Source organism: Salvelinus fontinalis, chromosome 24 (genome assembly GCF_029448725.1).
Source record: "Salvelinus fontinalis isolate EN_2023a chromosome 24, ASM2944872v1, whole genome shotgun sequence".
Taxonomy (NCBI): domain Eukaryota; kingdom Metazoa; phylum Chordata; class Actinopteri; order Salmoniformes; family Salmonidae; genus Salvelinus; species Salvelinus fontinalis.
In genome coordinates this window covers 24,331,107-24,343,246 of record NC_074688.1, presented here as the reverse complement: position 1 = coordinate 24,343,246, position 12,140 = coordinate 24,331,107, and the positions used below count along the sequence as shown (strand labels likewise).

Sequence of the window (12,140 nt, the reverse complement as noted above, 5' to 3'; positions counted from 1 at the left end):
CGTAACACGGTGTCCGCCTGTACTCCCGCTCTCCACGGTTAGCCTGGGAAGTGGGCGCAGGTCTCCTACCTGCCCTCGGCCCACTACCTCTTAGCCCCCCCCCAGGAATTTTTTTGGGCTGACTCACAGGCTTCCTACCGCGTCGTCGTGCTGCCTCCATACACTCAACACAAAACCATAAACTACAACAAACACCCCCTCTACCATATAATACCCCCAAAATACACACATACCCCATGTCACACCCTGACCTAACTAAAATAATAAATAAAACAAATAATACTAAGGCCAGGGCGTGACACTATTCCCCAGGTCGTTGCTGCAAATGAGAATGTGTTCTCAGTCAACTTACCTGGTAAAATAACGGTAAAATAAAAAAATATATAAAAAAAATTTTTTTTAAAGAGAGTCCGCCAGATGAGAGGCAGTAGGGATGTTTGTGTGTGAATTGGACAATTTTCCTGTCAAAATGTAACGAGTACTTTATGGTGTCAGGAAAATTAATGGAGTAAAAAGGTAAAGTTTGCAAAAATATTAATAGTGAAGTACAGATACCCCCAAAAATGTCTTAAGTATTACTTTAAAGTATTTTTACTTAAGTACTTTACACCACTGCACATCACATTACACATTTTGTACACACACCAATCTCTGCTGTCTGCTGTCCTGTGTCCCTCAGTAAGCCAACTCCGTCCTGCCTGCAACCAGATCTTCAACTTGTTCTATCCCTCGGACCCCTCTGCCTCCAGACTGGAGCCCCTGCTGGAGCCCCTCTTCCACAAGCTGCCCCCCTTCCCCATGCCACGCTACCAGCGCTACCCCCTGGGAGACGGACGCTGCACACTAATAGGTGAGTCAGAGGGAAAGTGTTAATAGAAAATCAATTCAACTATGGAGGAGATACCAGCGTAGTTTCTGTTATAATTGTATCGCCGTACTGTATTCATCAGCTTTTGGGTTTTGCATTTCAAAGCCAGTGTGAAATATTTGGATAATTCAAAGTAGGTTGGTTCTACACTACACCATTGAGAGCATCTTGACTTAGACTGTTATTTTTGCTAGCACACGGCAAATGGTACTGGAGCAACAAGACTGGGACCAAACTGAACAGCTTCTACCCCCAAACTGCTGAACAGTTAATCAAATGGCCACCCAGACTATTTGCATTTTAGTTTTTTCCCCTATGCACACTCACTGGACTCTACCCACACATTCACACATACTACGCTGGACTCTACCCACACATTCACACATACTACACTGGACTCTACCCACACATTCACACATCCTACACTGGACTCTACCCACACATTCACACATACTACACTGGACTCTACCCACACATTCACACATACTACACTGGACTCTACCCACACATTCACACATACTACACTGGACTCTACCCACACATTCACACATACTACACTGGAATCTACCCACACATTCACACATACTACACTGGACTCTACCCACACATTCACACATACTACACTGGACTCTACCCACACATTCACACATCCTACACTGGACTCTACCCACACATTCACACATACTACACTGGACTCTACCCACACATTCACACATACTACACTGGACTCTACCCACACATTCACACATACTACACTGGCACTCCAACACACACCTATACGACTCACACCCACACACTACATACGCTCACACACACAAAACACACACACACAAAACACACGCATGCATATTGACGCCACACACACTCACACGTAGACACACTTTCACACTCCTTCACACTCTTCCCATACGCTGCTGCTACTCTGTTTATTATCTATTGTGATTGCCTTGTCACTTTTACCCCTACTAACATGTACATTTTACCTAAATTACCTCAACTACCTCGTACCCCTGCACATTGACTCGGTACTGGTACTCCTTGTATATAGCCTCGTTATTGTTATTTTATTGTCTTACTATTTCCTTTTTTTATTTATCAAAATGTTCTTACTTTTTAACTCTGCATTGTTGTGAAAAGGCTTGTTAGTAAGCATTTCACAGGAAAGTACACCTGCTGTATTCTGTGCATGTGACAGAATAATTTGATTTGTTTTGTAGTGAGAAGGCAGGGGTAATGCTAGGATTTCTTAGATTCTGAAACACACACACAATTGCGTGCACATACACACTCTCACACACACACAGTGGTGGAACTGAGGCTCTCACTGTCTGTTAGCCTTACAGAAACATAGCCGAAGCATTGCGTTTCAAAGTCATTATAATTCATCCTCTGGTGTGGTACGTTACCCTTAGACTGCACACGTACAGACCTGTGTGTGTGTCTATGTGTGTGTGTTTGTGTGGTATTACTGGGCTAGATGTGTCAGGGTAGGTAAGTACTAGGTAGCACAATAATCCCACCGGGGACAGGAGGGCTGACTTTAACACCCTAATAAAGCCCTGATTTATTTAAAGAATGTTTTTAGCCTCCTTTTGGGACATTGAGACTTAAACACCTTGCCTCTGCCCCTGCCTCTCTCAAGGTAAATCACTGAGAGGAAGTAGTACGAAGGCTGTACAGTATACTGGAACCTACAGCCGTTCTGGTTTCTGTCAAGGGGGCGAACCTGTACATCAAGCTGCTTCACGCTACCGAAACAGGAGAAAGGCTCCTGCCCTATGGAACATTCTGGCTCGGACACGGCTTACTTATGGTTCATAAGGGAGTGCCACAGACCTAAAATGTTCAAATACACCTACTTCATGAAGTAACCGCAAATAATTACAATAATGTCACAGCAACATCAACAACAGCAAATTAGCTGTTAGCAACTCCCCATATTAGGAAACTGCTTACTCACAACATGTGTCATCCTATTCAGAAGTGCCCTCTCAGTTAGAAAACTTTATGTTTAATTAGAGGGGAGGAGTCTCATGGTGCATCAGTTGTTTGAGAGACTGGTGTTGTGCAAGGAGACACTTTCACACTCTCACAGTCTCCCTCCCAAATGGTACCCTATTCCCTATATAGAGCACAAGCAGTGCACAAGCAGTGCTCTATATAGGGAATAGGGTGCCATTTGGGACACAGCCACAGTCTCTCACAGCTTTACTGAGTTTTAATTACACCACTAAATCTATTGATCAGGCTCAGAGGCTGTCAAATTATGAGTTAAATGAAAACACACCCATGCAGGCACACACACGCGTGTACACACACACACACACACACACACACACACACACACACACACACACACACACACACACACACACACACACACACACTGAAACACCCCACTCATTTCCTTTGGTGCTATAATGTTGTAATTAGTTAAAGCGATGATGAGATGGAGAAGCGATCGAATCCTACTCCTATGGGTAAGGCTCTACCATCAATACCCATCCACATTGTGGAGGCTTTATTGTGATGAAGGGCAGTAATACAGAGAAAATATGCTTTCTGTTTGGTTGTGTTTCTGTTGACTAAGCTTAGAGCTGGATGTGAATGAGGAACATCTGGTACTGTAATAGATAAACAGCTAATGCTTTGGAACTGTCAACTTCTGGGTTTGTATGGAGTTATGCCTTTCATATCGCACAGGGACAGTTCAGTCCTTGCATTGCACTGCAGCAATATTCTACACGCACACACGTACACACACATACACACACAGAGAGAGAGAGAGAACAGTATACCTTTGAAGCTGGGGTGTAGTGAAGGCCACAGTATAATCATGAAAATCTCCTCCTTCAGTCCGCTGTCCACCACAACCTTGGTGCATTCTCCTTAATCCCTATTTATAGCTCAGACCCTCCTGATAGTGGTGTTTTGGTTTCTAATCTATCTCTTGGTTCTCCTGGTAGCTCCTACACCTCTCCTACCCCCTGCCCTCTTCTTTCACCCCTCTCCTACCCCCCTGCCCTCTTCTCTCACCCCTCTCCTAAACCCCTGCCCTCTTCTCTCACCCCTCTTTTACCCCCTGCCCTCTTCTCTCACCCCATTCCTACCCCCCTGCCCTCTTCTCTCACCCCTCTCCTACCCCCTGCCCTCTTGTCTCACCCCTCTCCTACCCCCTGCTTCTTGTCTCACCCCTCTCCTACCCCCTGCCCTCTTGTCTCACCCCTCTCCTACCCCCTGCTCTCTTCTCTCACCCCTCTCCTACCCCCCTGCCCTCATCTCCCACCCCACTTCTACCTCCCTGCCCTGTGCCCTCACCTTCTCCTACCCCCCTGTTCTCCCCTTTCACCCCTCTCCTACCTCCTTGTCCTCTCCTCTCACCCCTCTCCTACCTCCCTGTCATTACCTCCCCCTCAGATTTTGTCATCTTTCTCCCAATTTCTCTCTCTCTCTCTCTCTCTCTCTCTCTCTCTCTCTCTCTCTCTCTCTCTCTCTCTCTCTCTCTCTCTCTCTCTCTACCTCCTGCCTCTCTCACTCTCTCTTTCTGTCTTTCTCTATCTCTTTCGCTCTCTCTCTCTCTCTCTCTCTCTCTCTCTCTCAGAACGTAAAACTCAAGCATCTGACCCTCTTTATCCCTCTCTGTTTCACCCACAGTCTTACTTTCTTTCAAATATTTTATTTTATATTTTGCATTATATGACTGTCACCAACATTCAGAAGAATCTCTCTTTCTCTCTCTTTCTCATCCATCTCTCTCTCTCTGTCACTCTCTCAACCTCTGTTTCTCCTCCAGCACACATCGTTAAAATCCTGGTGGTGTTTCTTTCCTTCGACAGAGAGTGCGTCACAGTCAGTGTCCCCTGTCTGTGTGCAGTGTGCTGTGAAAGACAAAGTCCCCACAACACTGAAGTGACAGAGGATGAGGGCTCCACAGAGTAGAAGTAACAGGGCTCATTAAAGATAGCAGATGATTGATTGTGTGTGTGTGTGTTTTTATTTAGTTTACCTTTATTTAACTAGGCAAGTCAGTTAAGTAATTAAATAACAAATTCTTATTTTCAATGACGGCCTAGAAACAGGGGGTTAGCTGCCTTGTTCAGGGGCAGAACGACAGATTTTTACCTTGTCAGCTCTGGGATTCGATCTTTCAACCTTTCGGTTACAAGTCCAACGCTTTAACCGCTAGGCTACCTGCCGCCCCTTTGTTTGTGTGTGCGTTAGTAGAATGTGGTGCCGAAATTTTGACTTGCAGCATTTTAATTTAAAGGATATTTGAGAAATTTACCAGACCATATGCATTGGGTGCGTAACGATGCTTAGAATGACATGGCCAGCAGCATACCACCCTGCATACCACTGCTGGCTTGCTTCTGAAGCTAAGCAGGGTTGGTCCTGGTCAGTCCCTGGATGGGAGACCAGATGCTGCTGGAAGTGGTGTTGGAGGGACAGTAGGAGGCACTCTTTCCTCTGGTCTAAAAAAAATATCTCAATGCCCCAGGGCAGTGATTGGGGACACTGCCCTGTGTAGGGTGCTGTCTTTCGGAAGGGACGTTAAACGGGTGTCCTGACTCTCTGAGGTCATTAAAGATCCCATGGCACTAATCATAAGAGTAGGGGTGTTAACCCTGGTGTCCTGGCTAAATTCCCAATCTGGCCCTCAAACCATCATGGTCATCTAATAATCCCCAGTTTACAATTGGCTCATTCATCCCCCTCCTCTCCCCTGTAACTATTCCCCAGGTCGTTGCTGCAAATGAGAACGTGTTCTCAGTCAACTTACCTGGTAAAAAGAATAAAAAATAAATAAATAAAAATAAATCACATTTAGATTATGGTTATTCATAACAGAACATGCAATGAAATTTAGAAAAGGGGAGATCTAAAGATGCAACAACTAGCATGGGTTGCTAATATGACCAGGATTGTGCCTTTGGCTACTGGACAAAGAAACAAGTTGATCTGTCACGCCCTGGCCATAGAGAGGCTTTTATTCTCTATGTTGGTTAGGCCAGGGTGTGACTAGGGTGGGCATTCTAGTTTCTTGATTTCTATGTTTTCGGTTTCTATGTTTTGGCCGGGTATGGTTCTCAATCAGGGACAGCTGTCTATCGTTGTCTCTGATTGGGAATCATACTTAGGCAGCCTGTTTTTCCACCTTAGTGGTGGGTAGTTGTCTGTGTTAGTGGCCTGTATAGCCCTAGTCAGCTTCACGTTTGTTTTTTGTTGTTTCTTGTTTTTGTTGGCGACATTCATAATAAAAATAAATGTACGCTCACCACGCTGCACCTTGGTCCGGTCATTTCCACCCTGACGACGATCGTGACAGGATTTGAAAACATGAGAGAATTATGCTCCTGGTTTCAATGGCAAATTGGTCTTATTTAACTTTGAAGAAAGGTAAGACATGCCTCATAATATAAAGTAAAACATTTAGGTTTCAAAAAATTAAGTATATGTTTTCAAAATGCTAACTGCCTCCAGCTCAATACAAAGTGGTGTGTGACACACTGAAGCCTCCCTACCGTTTCTTATATGCACTTGAATGGAGAATGGTAAGTGCGCTTCAATTACCAATTGCGAAATAAAGCTATTTTTAGTAGCTCTTTTTAATCGTGGCTATAGAAACAGTTTTTAACACGCGATTGCATTTAGAATTGTTAAGCAATGATTGGGCTTCTAAAAGCATATGTTTCACTCCAGCAGCAACATGAGCTGTTTGAGAAGCTGTAGCAGCAGCTCTCGTGCAAGCTGACAGATTTCTGCAGATACTGTAGGCTCTGTATCTGTGTGCTGTGCTCCTGTGATAAACATAATGACTAACAAAAATAACCAAGCGCCAATTTAATTCTACTAAATTATGCAAATTAACCTATAGATAAGGATGACTGGTCAAATGTATTTCCATCGACTGGTATTTCCAACAATGAATAGGATAAAATGCATTATTTTACAATGTGATTTTTTTCCCTTGGGCAATTGGCCAGTGGCAGTTTCATTTATGAGCTTTTATTTAATTTTTACAATGTAACGGAAACTCTGGTGTGTGTGTGTGCGCGCACGTGTGTTCATGCATGTGCTTGCGTACGCGCACGTGAAAGGATACAACAGATGAAAGAAAATATCTGTCACACCCAGTCACATTTTTACACCAATTGCCATACAACAAAACACTATTTTCACTCTCCCATAGACACACACACTCTAGTATGCTGATTGTTTATTTTCCAACATTTACTTAACCCTGTGTGACACTATCAAGATGTATTTGACCATCCATGGCACCTTTCCCCATGCCTTTACAAAGACCAGTCCAAACTGTTGGTTTTTCTTGGCCACCATAACCGCAGGCCTGTATTAGCTCTACCTGATTCCCCCACACTCCTGAAAGCGGAAAGCGGCCTGGAATTGGTATTCCGCTGCGGCTGCCAGTCCCTTACAGACAGGGGAAATTAGACTGACAGCCGGATAGCGTGGAGAAGCATCCGATGCTTTGTTTAAACGCCCGCTAAAGATCACAACAGCAGCAACACACAAAGAGTTAACTTCACTGGAATGGATTGCATATTGAAAGTAGACATCCTTTAAGGACCGAGGTGATAGATGATGGCTCCCAATAACAAATTTTGATATGCAGACATGCAAACACACAGGAATATAATTACATATAGTAAATACACACTTATACATACATACACACACACATAAACACAGAAGCATCATGAAAACAAGCATCCAACACACAAATTGCCTCTCCACAGATAGCTGGTTATATAGAGGAATACAAAAACGGGGGTCCTCTAACATGATGACCAGTAGAAGTGGAGATGCACTGCTCCCTGTTTAGCATTCTGATACAGGTACATGCTCTCATTGTGTATCTCCATATCCTACCATCCATGCTGCTCTCTCAAACTGTTCCCCCCTCACCCCTCCCCCCTGCTGCCCATAATAGAAATCATCCAGCCTTTGTGTTCTACTGGCCCTGTCATAATGTAAAAATGAAATTCCTGACTACTAATGGATTCGCTGGTTAAACACGGAGAGGACATATCCTGCTGAGAACATGTAATCAAACAGGGTCTAGTCCACCCTCAACATCTGTGGCATCCAGTACTTCACTGCTCGGTAACCAGTAATCACACACACATACAAAAATACAAATACAAAAATCCACATACATGCATGACAGATGCATGCACACATCTTCTGACAGACACACACATACATTATACACACACAGACCTGCCCTTAAATATGGCTGTGCTTAATGGAATGTTTCCCAGGCAGACACTCAGACTGTCTGTTTCTTTCAGAGGAACAGTCAGTCAATGTTAAATGTAATGAGAGAGATTACCATGCTATACGGCAAGTGTCTTACATATAACTGAGACAGAGGACAGACCGACAACAGACTGTGTCTGCATCTCAAATGGGACCCTATTCCCTATATTGCATTACTTTTGACCACGACCTTGATCAAAAGTAGTGCACTATATAGTGAATAGGGTGCCATTTGGGAGACACAAAGTTGGATATTGTTATTGGTTTGCTTTTATGGATATTGCTATGTCGATGCTTTTCTTCTTCTTTTTCTTCTTTTATTTTTTACATTCAATTCACTGTCTTTGTCCTTCCCCTCCCTCTTTCTGTCTACAGTACAGTACACCATAGCATAGTTGTTACAGAAGGCTAATGATAATGTTGCCAGAGCTGGAGAATTGATTGGAACAATATTGATGCACTCAGATAGCCTATACTACAGATTGTATGACTATAAACAACAACACTGAACTGTAACCATGCCAACCAGACCTGAGCCCTAGTTATCATACTGCCAGAGAAAGAGAGCATATGTGACCAGCCGGCTGAAATCGGTCTTATGTAGCCACATTTTTTTTACATTGGATAAAAGTAGAGACTCAGAGCTACAAAATGTTATCATAACCTGCATTTTTGAGGAACAATGGGAAAGTAATTCTGCTCTGAAAGTTGATAAACTTTTAAACTCACTTTTGAGAAAATGGCCTTTGAATGTTTTGGTACCTACTGGAGAGCTCTCCTTTGTCAACACCCATTCAGCATTATTCACACCCTCTTAAGCCAGCCCCACCCATCTCATGTGCTAAACAGTGAGTAGTGTAGTAAAGATTAAGACTAAAAGTGGTAAAAGTAGTAGCCTGCAATAAGGAAAAATTCCAGGTAAACAGAAAGTGTCCAGATAAAAATATTTTATAAATATTAGATGACACTTACCCAGACACACTTGTCTAAATTGATGGGTCATGTGAAATCAAATCAAATCAAGTTTATTTTATATAGCCCTTCGTACATCAGTTAATATCTCGAAGTGCTGTACAGAAACCCAGCCTAAAACCCCAAACAGCAAGCAATGCAGGTGTAGAAGCACGGTGGCTAGGAAAAACTCCCTAGAAAGGCCAAAACCTAGGAAGAAACCTAGAGAGGAACCAGGCTATGAGGGGTGGCCTTCTTCTCTTCTGGCTGTGCCAGGTGGAGATTATAACAGAACATGGCCAAGATGTTCAAATGTTCATAAATGACCAGCATGGTCAAATAATAATCAGGAGTAAATTTCAGTTGGCTTTTCATAGCAGATCATTAAGAGTATCTCTACCGCTCCTGCTGTCTCTAGAGAGTTGAAAACAGCAGGTCTGGGACAGGTAGCACGTCCGGTGGACAGGTCAGGGTTCCATAGCCGCGGGCAGAACAGTTGAAACTGGAACAGCAGCGAGGCCAGGTGGACTGGGGACAGCAAGGAGTCATCATGCCCGGTAGTCCTGACGCATGGTCCTAGGGCTCAGGTCCTCCAAGAGAGAGAAAGAAAGAGAGAAGGAGAGAATTAGAGAGAGCATACTTAAATTCACACAGGACACCGGATAAGACAGGTGAAGTACTCCAGATATAACCAACTGACCCTAGCCCCCCGACACATAAACTACCGCAGCATAAATACTGGAGGCTGAGACAGGAGGGGTCAGGAGACACTGTGGCCCCATCCGATGATACCCCCGGACAGGGCCAAATAGGAAGGATATAACCCCACCCACTTTGCCAAAGCACAGCCCCCGCACCACTAGAGGGATATCTTCAACCACCAACTTACAATCCTGAGACAAGGCCGAGTATAGCCCACAAAGATCTCCACCACAGCACAAACCAAGGGGGGGCACCAACCCAGACAGGAAGATCACGTCAGTAACTCAACCCACTCAAGTGATGCACCCCTCCTAGGGACGGCATGAAAGAGCACCAGTAAGCCAGTGACTCAGCCCCCGTAATAGGGTTAGAGGCAGAGAATCCAAGTGGAGAGAGGGGAACCGGCCAGGCAGAGACAGCAAGGGTAGTTCGTTGCTCCAGAGCCTTTCCGTTCACCTTCACACTCCTGGGCCAGACTACACTGAATCATATGACCTACTGAAGAGGTAAGTCTTCAGTAAAGACTTAAAGGTTGAGACCGAGTCTGCGTCTCTCACATGGGTAGGCAGACCATTCCATAAAAATGGAGATCTATAGGAGAAAGCCCTGCCTCCAGCTGTTTGCTTAGAAATTCTAGGGACAATTAGGAGGCCTGCGTCTTGTGACCGTAGGGTACGTGTAGGTATGTACGGCAGGAACAACTCGGAAAGATAGGTAGGAGCAAGCCCATGTAACCCTTTATAGGTTAACAGTAAAACCTTGAAATCAGCCCTTGCCTTAACAGGAAGCCAGTGTAGGGAAGCTAGCACTGGAGTAATATGATCAAATTTATTGGTTCTGTCGTGGAAAATCGGTTCAAATATAACACTTACAAGAACTTGTGAAATCAAATAGGCTTTTAATGAGTATAGCAAGCCGGAATGGTCCGCGGAACACACACCGCTTCCCAGAGCCCCGGCTCCTGTATTTATACATATATAGCATATGAGTGCGTCCCACATGCAAATAACCATTATTCCCCTAATTCCTCTGCCACCATTATCTTTTTAGTTCAGGCTTCCTGCTTGTTCACGCCCAATAACGCCCATATCTGCTTTCAGTTAGATTTATAATGGTGGCAGGACCCTCTCTTATCCTAAAAATAATATATGTCTATCTTTCCTATAGGCCTACGTCTTTTTAGAAGCAGCTGACTATGGGTTCCTCTATCATTAGTGTCAGCAGACCATGTGTCTCTTCTTTTCATTAATGTGTCAATGTACTCTTTGTTTTGTTTGCCTTTATTGGAATCAGCAGACTCTGTGTCTCCCCTATCCTTAGTGTGTCCAGTTGTCTTAGGCGCCTATGTGTCTCCCTGTCTTCCTGTAGTCTGTTTTTAATGTTCAGCTGTCCTATACGTCTATGTGTTATCTATGTGTCTCATTTACACCCACAGTTCTAGTCAGGATTCTAGCAGCCGTATTTAGCACTAACTGAAGTTTATTTAGTGCTTTGTCCGGGTAGCCGGAAAGTAGAGCATTGCAGTAGTCTAACCTAGAAGTAACAAAAGCATGGATACAATTTTCTGCATCATTTTTGGACAGAAAGTTTCAGATTTTTGCAATGTTACGTAGATGGAAAAAAGCTGTCCTTGAAACAGTCTTGATATGTTCGTCAAATGAGAGATCAGGGTCCAGAGTAACGCCGAGGTCCTTCACAGTTTTATTTGAGACGACTGTACAACCATCAAGATTAATTGTCAGATTTAACAGAAGATCTCTTTGTTTCTTGAGAACAAGCATCTCTGTTTTGTCCGAGTTTAAAAGTAGACATTTTCAGCCATCCACTTCCTTATGTCTGAAACACAGGCTTCTAGCGAGGGCAATTTTGGGGCTTCACCATGTTTCATTGAAATGTACAGCTGTGTCATCCGCATAGCAGTGAAAGTTAACATTATGTTTTCGAATGACATCCCCAAGAGGTAAAATATATAGTGAAAACAATAGTGGTCCTAAAACGGAACCTTGAGGAACACCGAAATGTACAGTTGATTTGTCAGAGGACAAACCATTCACAGAGACAAACTGATATCTTTCCGACAGATAAGATCTAAACCAGGCCAGAACTTGTCCGTGTAGACCAATTTGGGTTTCCAGTCTCTCCAAAAGAATGTGGTGATCGCTGGTATCAAAGGCAGCACTAAGGTCTAGTAGCACGAGGACAGATGCAGAGCCTCGGTCTGACGCAATTAAAAGGTAATTTACCACCTTCACAAGTGCAGTCTCAGTGCTACGATGGGGTCTAAAACCAGACTGAAGCATTTCGTATACATTGTTTGTCTTCAGGAAGGCAGTGAGTT

At 43.9% G+C, this 12,140-nt stretch overlaps 1 protein-coding gene across 3 annotated transcripts in view; it reads left to right on the top strand.

Moving 5' to 3' along the window:
• Positions 1-12,140, top strand: part of LOC129822196 (membrane-associated phosphatidylinositol transfer protein 3-like) — a 178,111-nt gene that overhangs the window by 116,448 nt on the left and 49,523 nt on the right. For all 3 annotated transcript variants that reach the window (XM_055880265.1, XM_055880264.1, XM_055880263.1), the window contains one exon: positions 680-850. In XM_055880265.1, the coding sequence (XP_055736240.1) occupies positions 680-850 (171 nt within the window). The remainder of the gene's footprint in view (positions 1-679; positions 851-12,140) is intronic.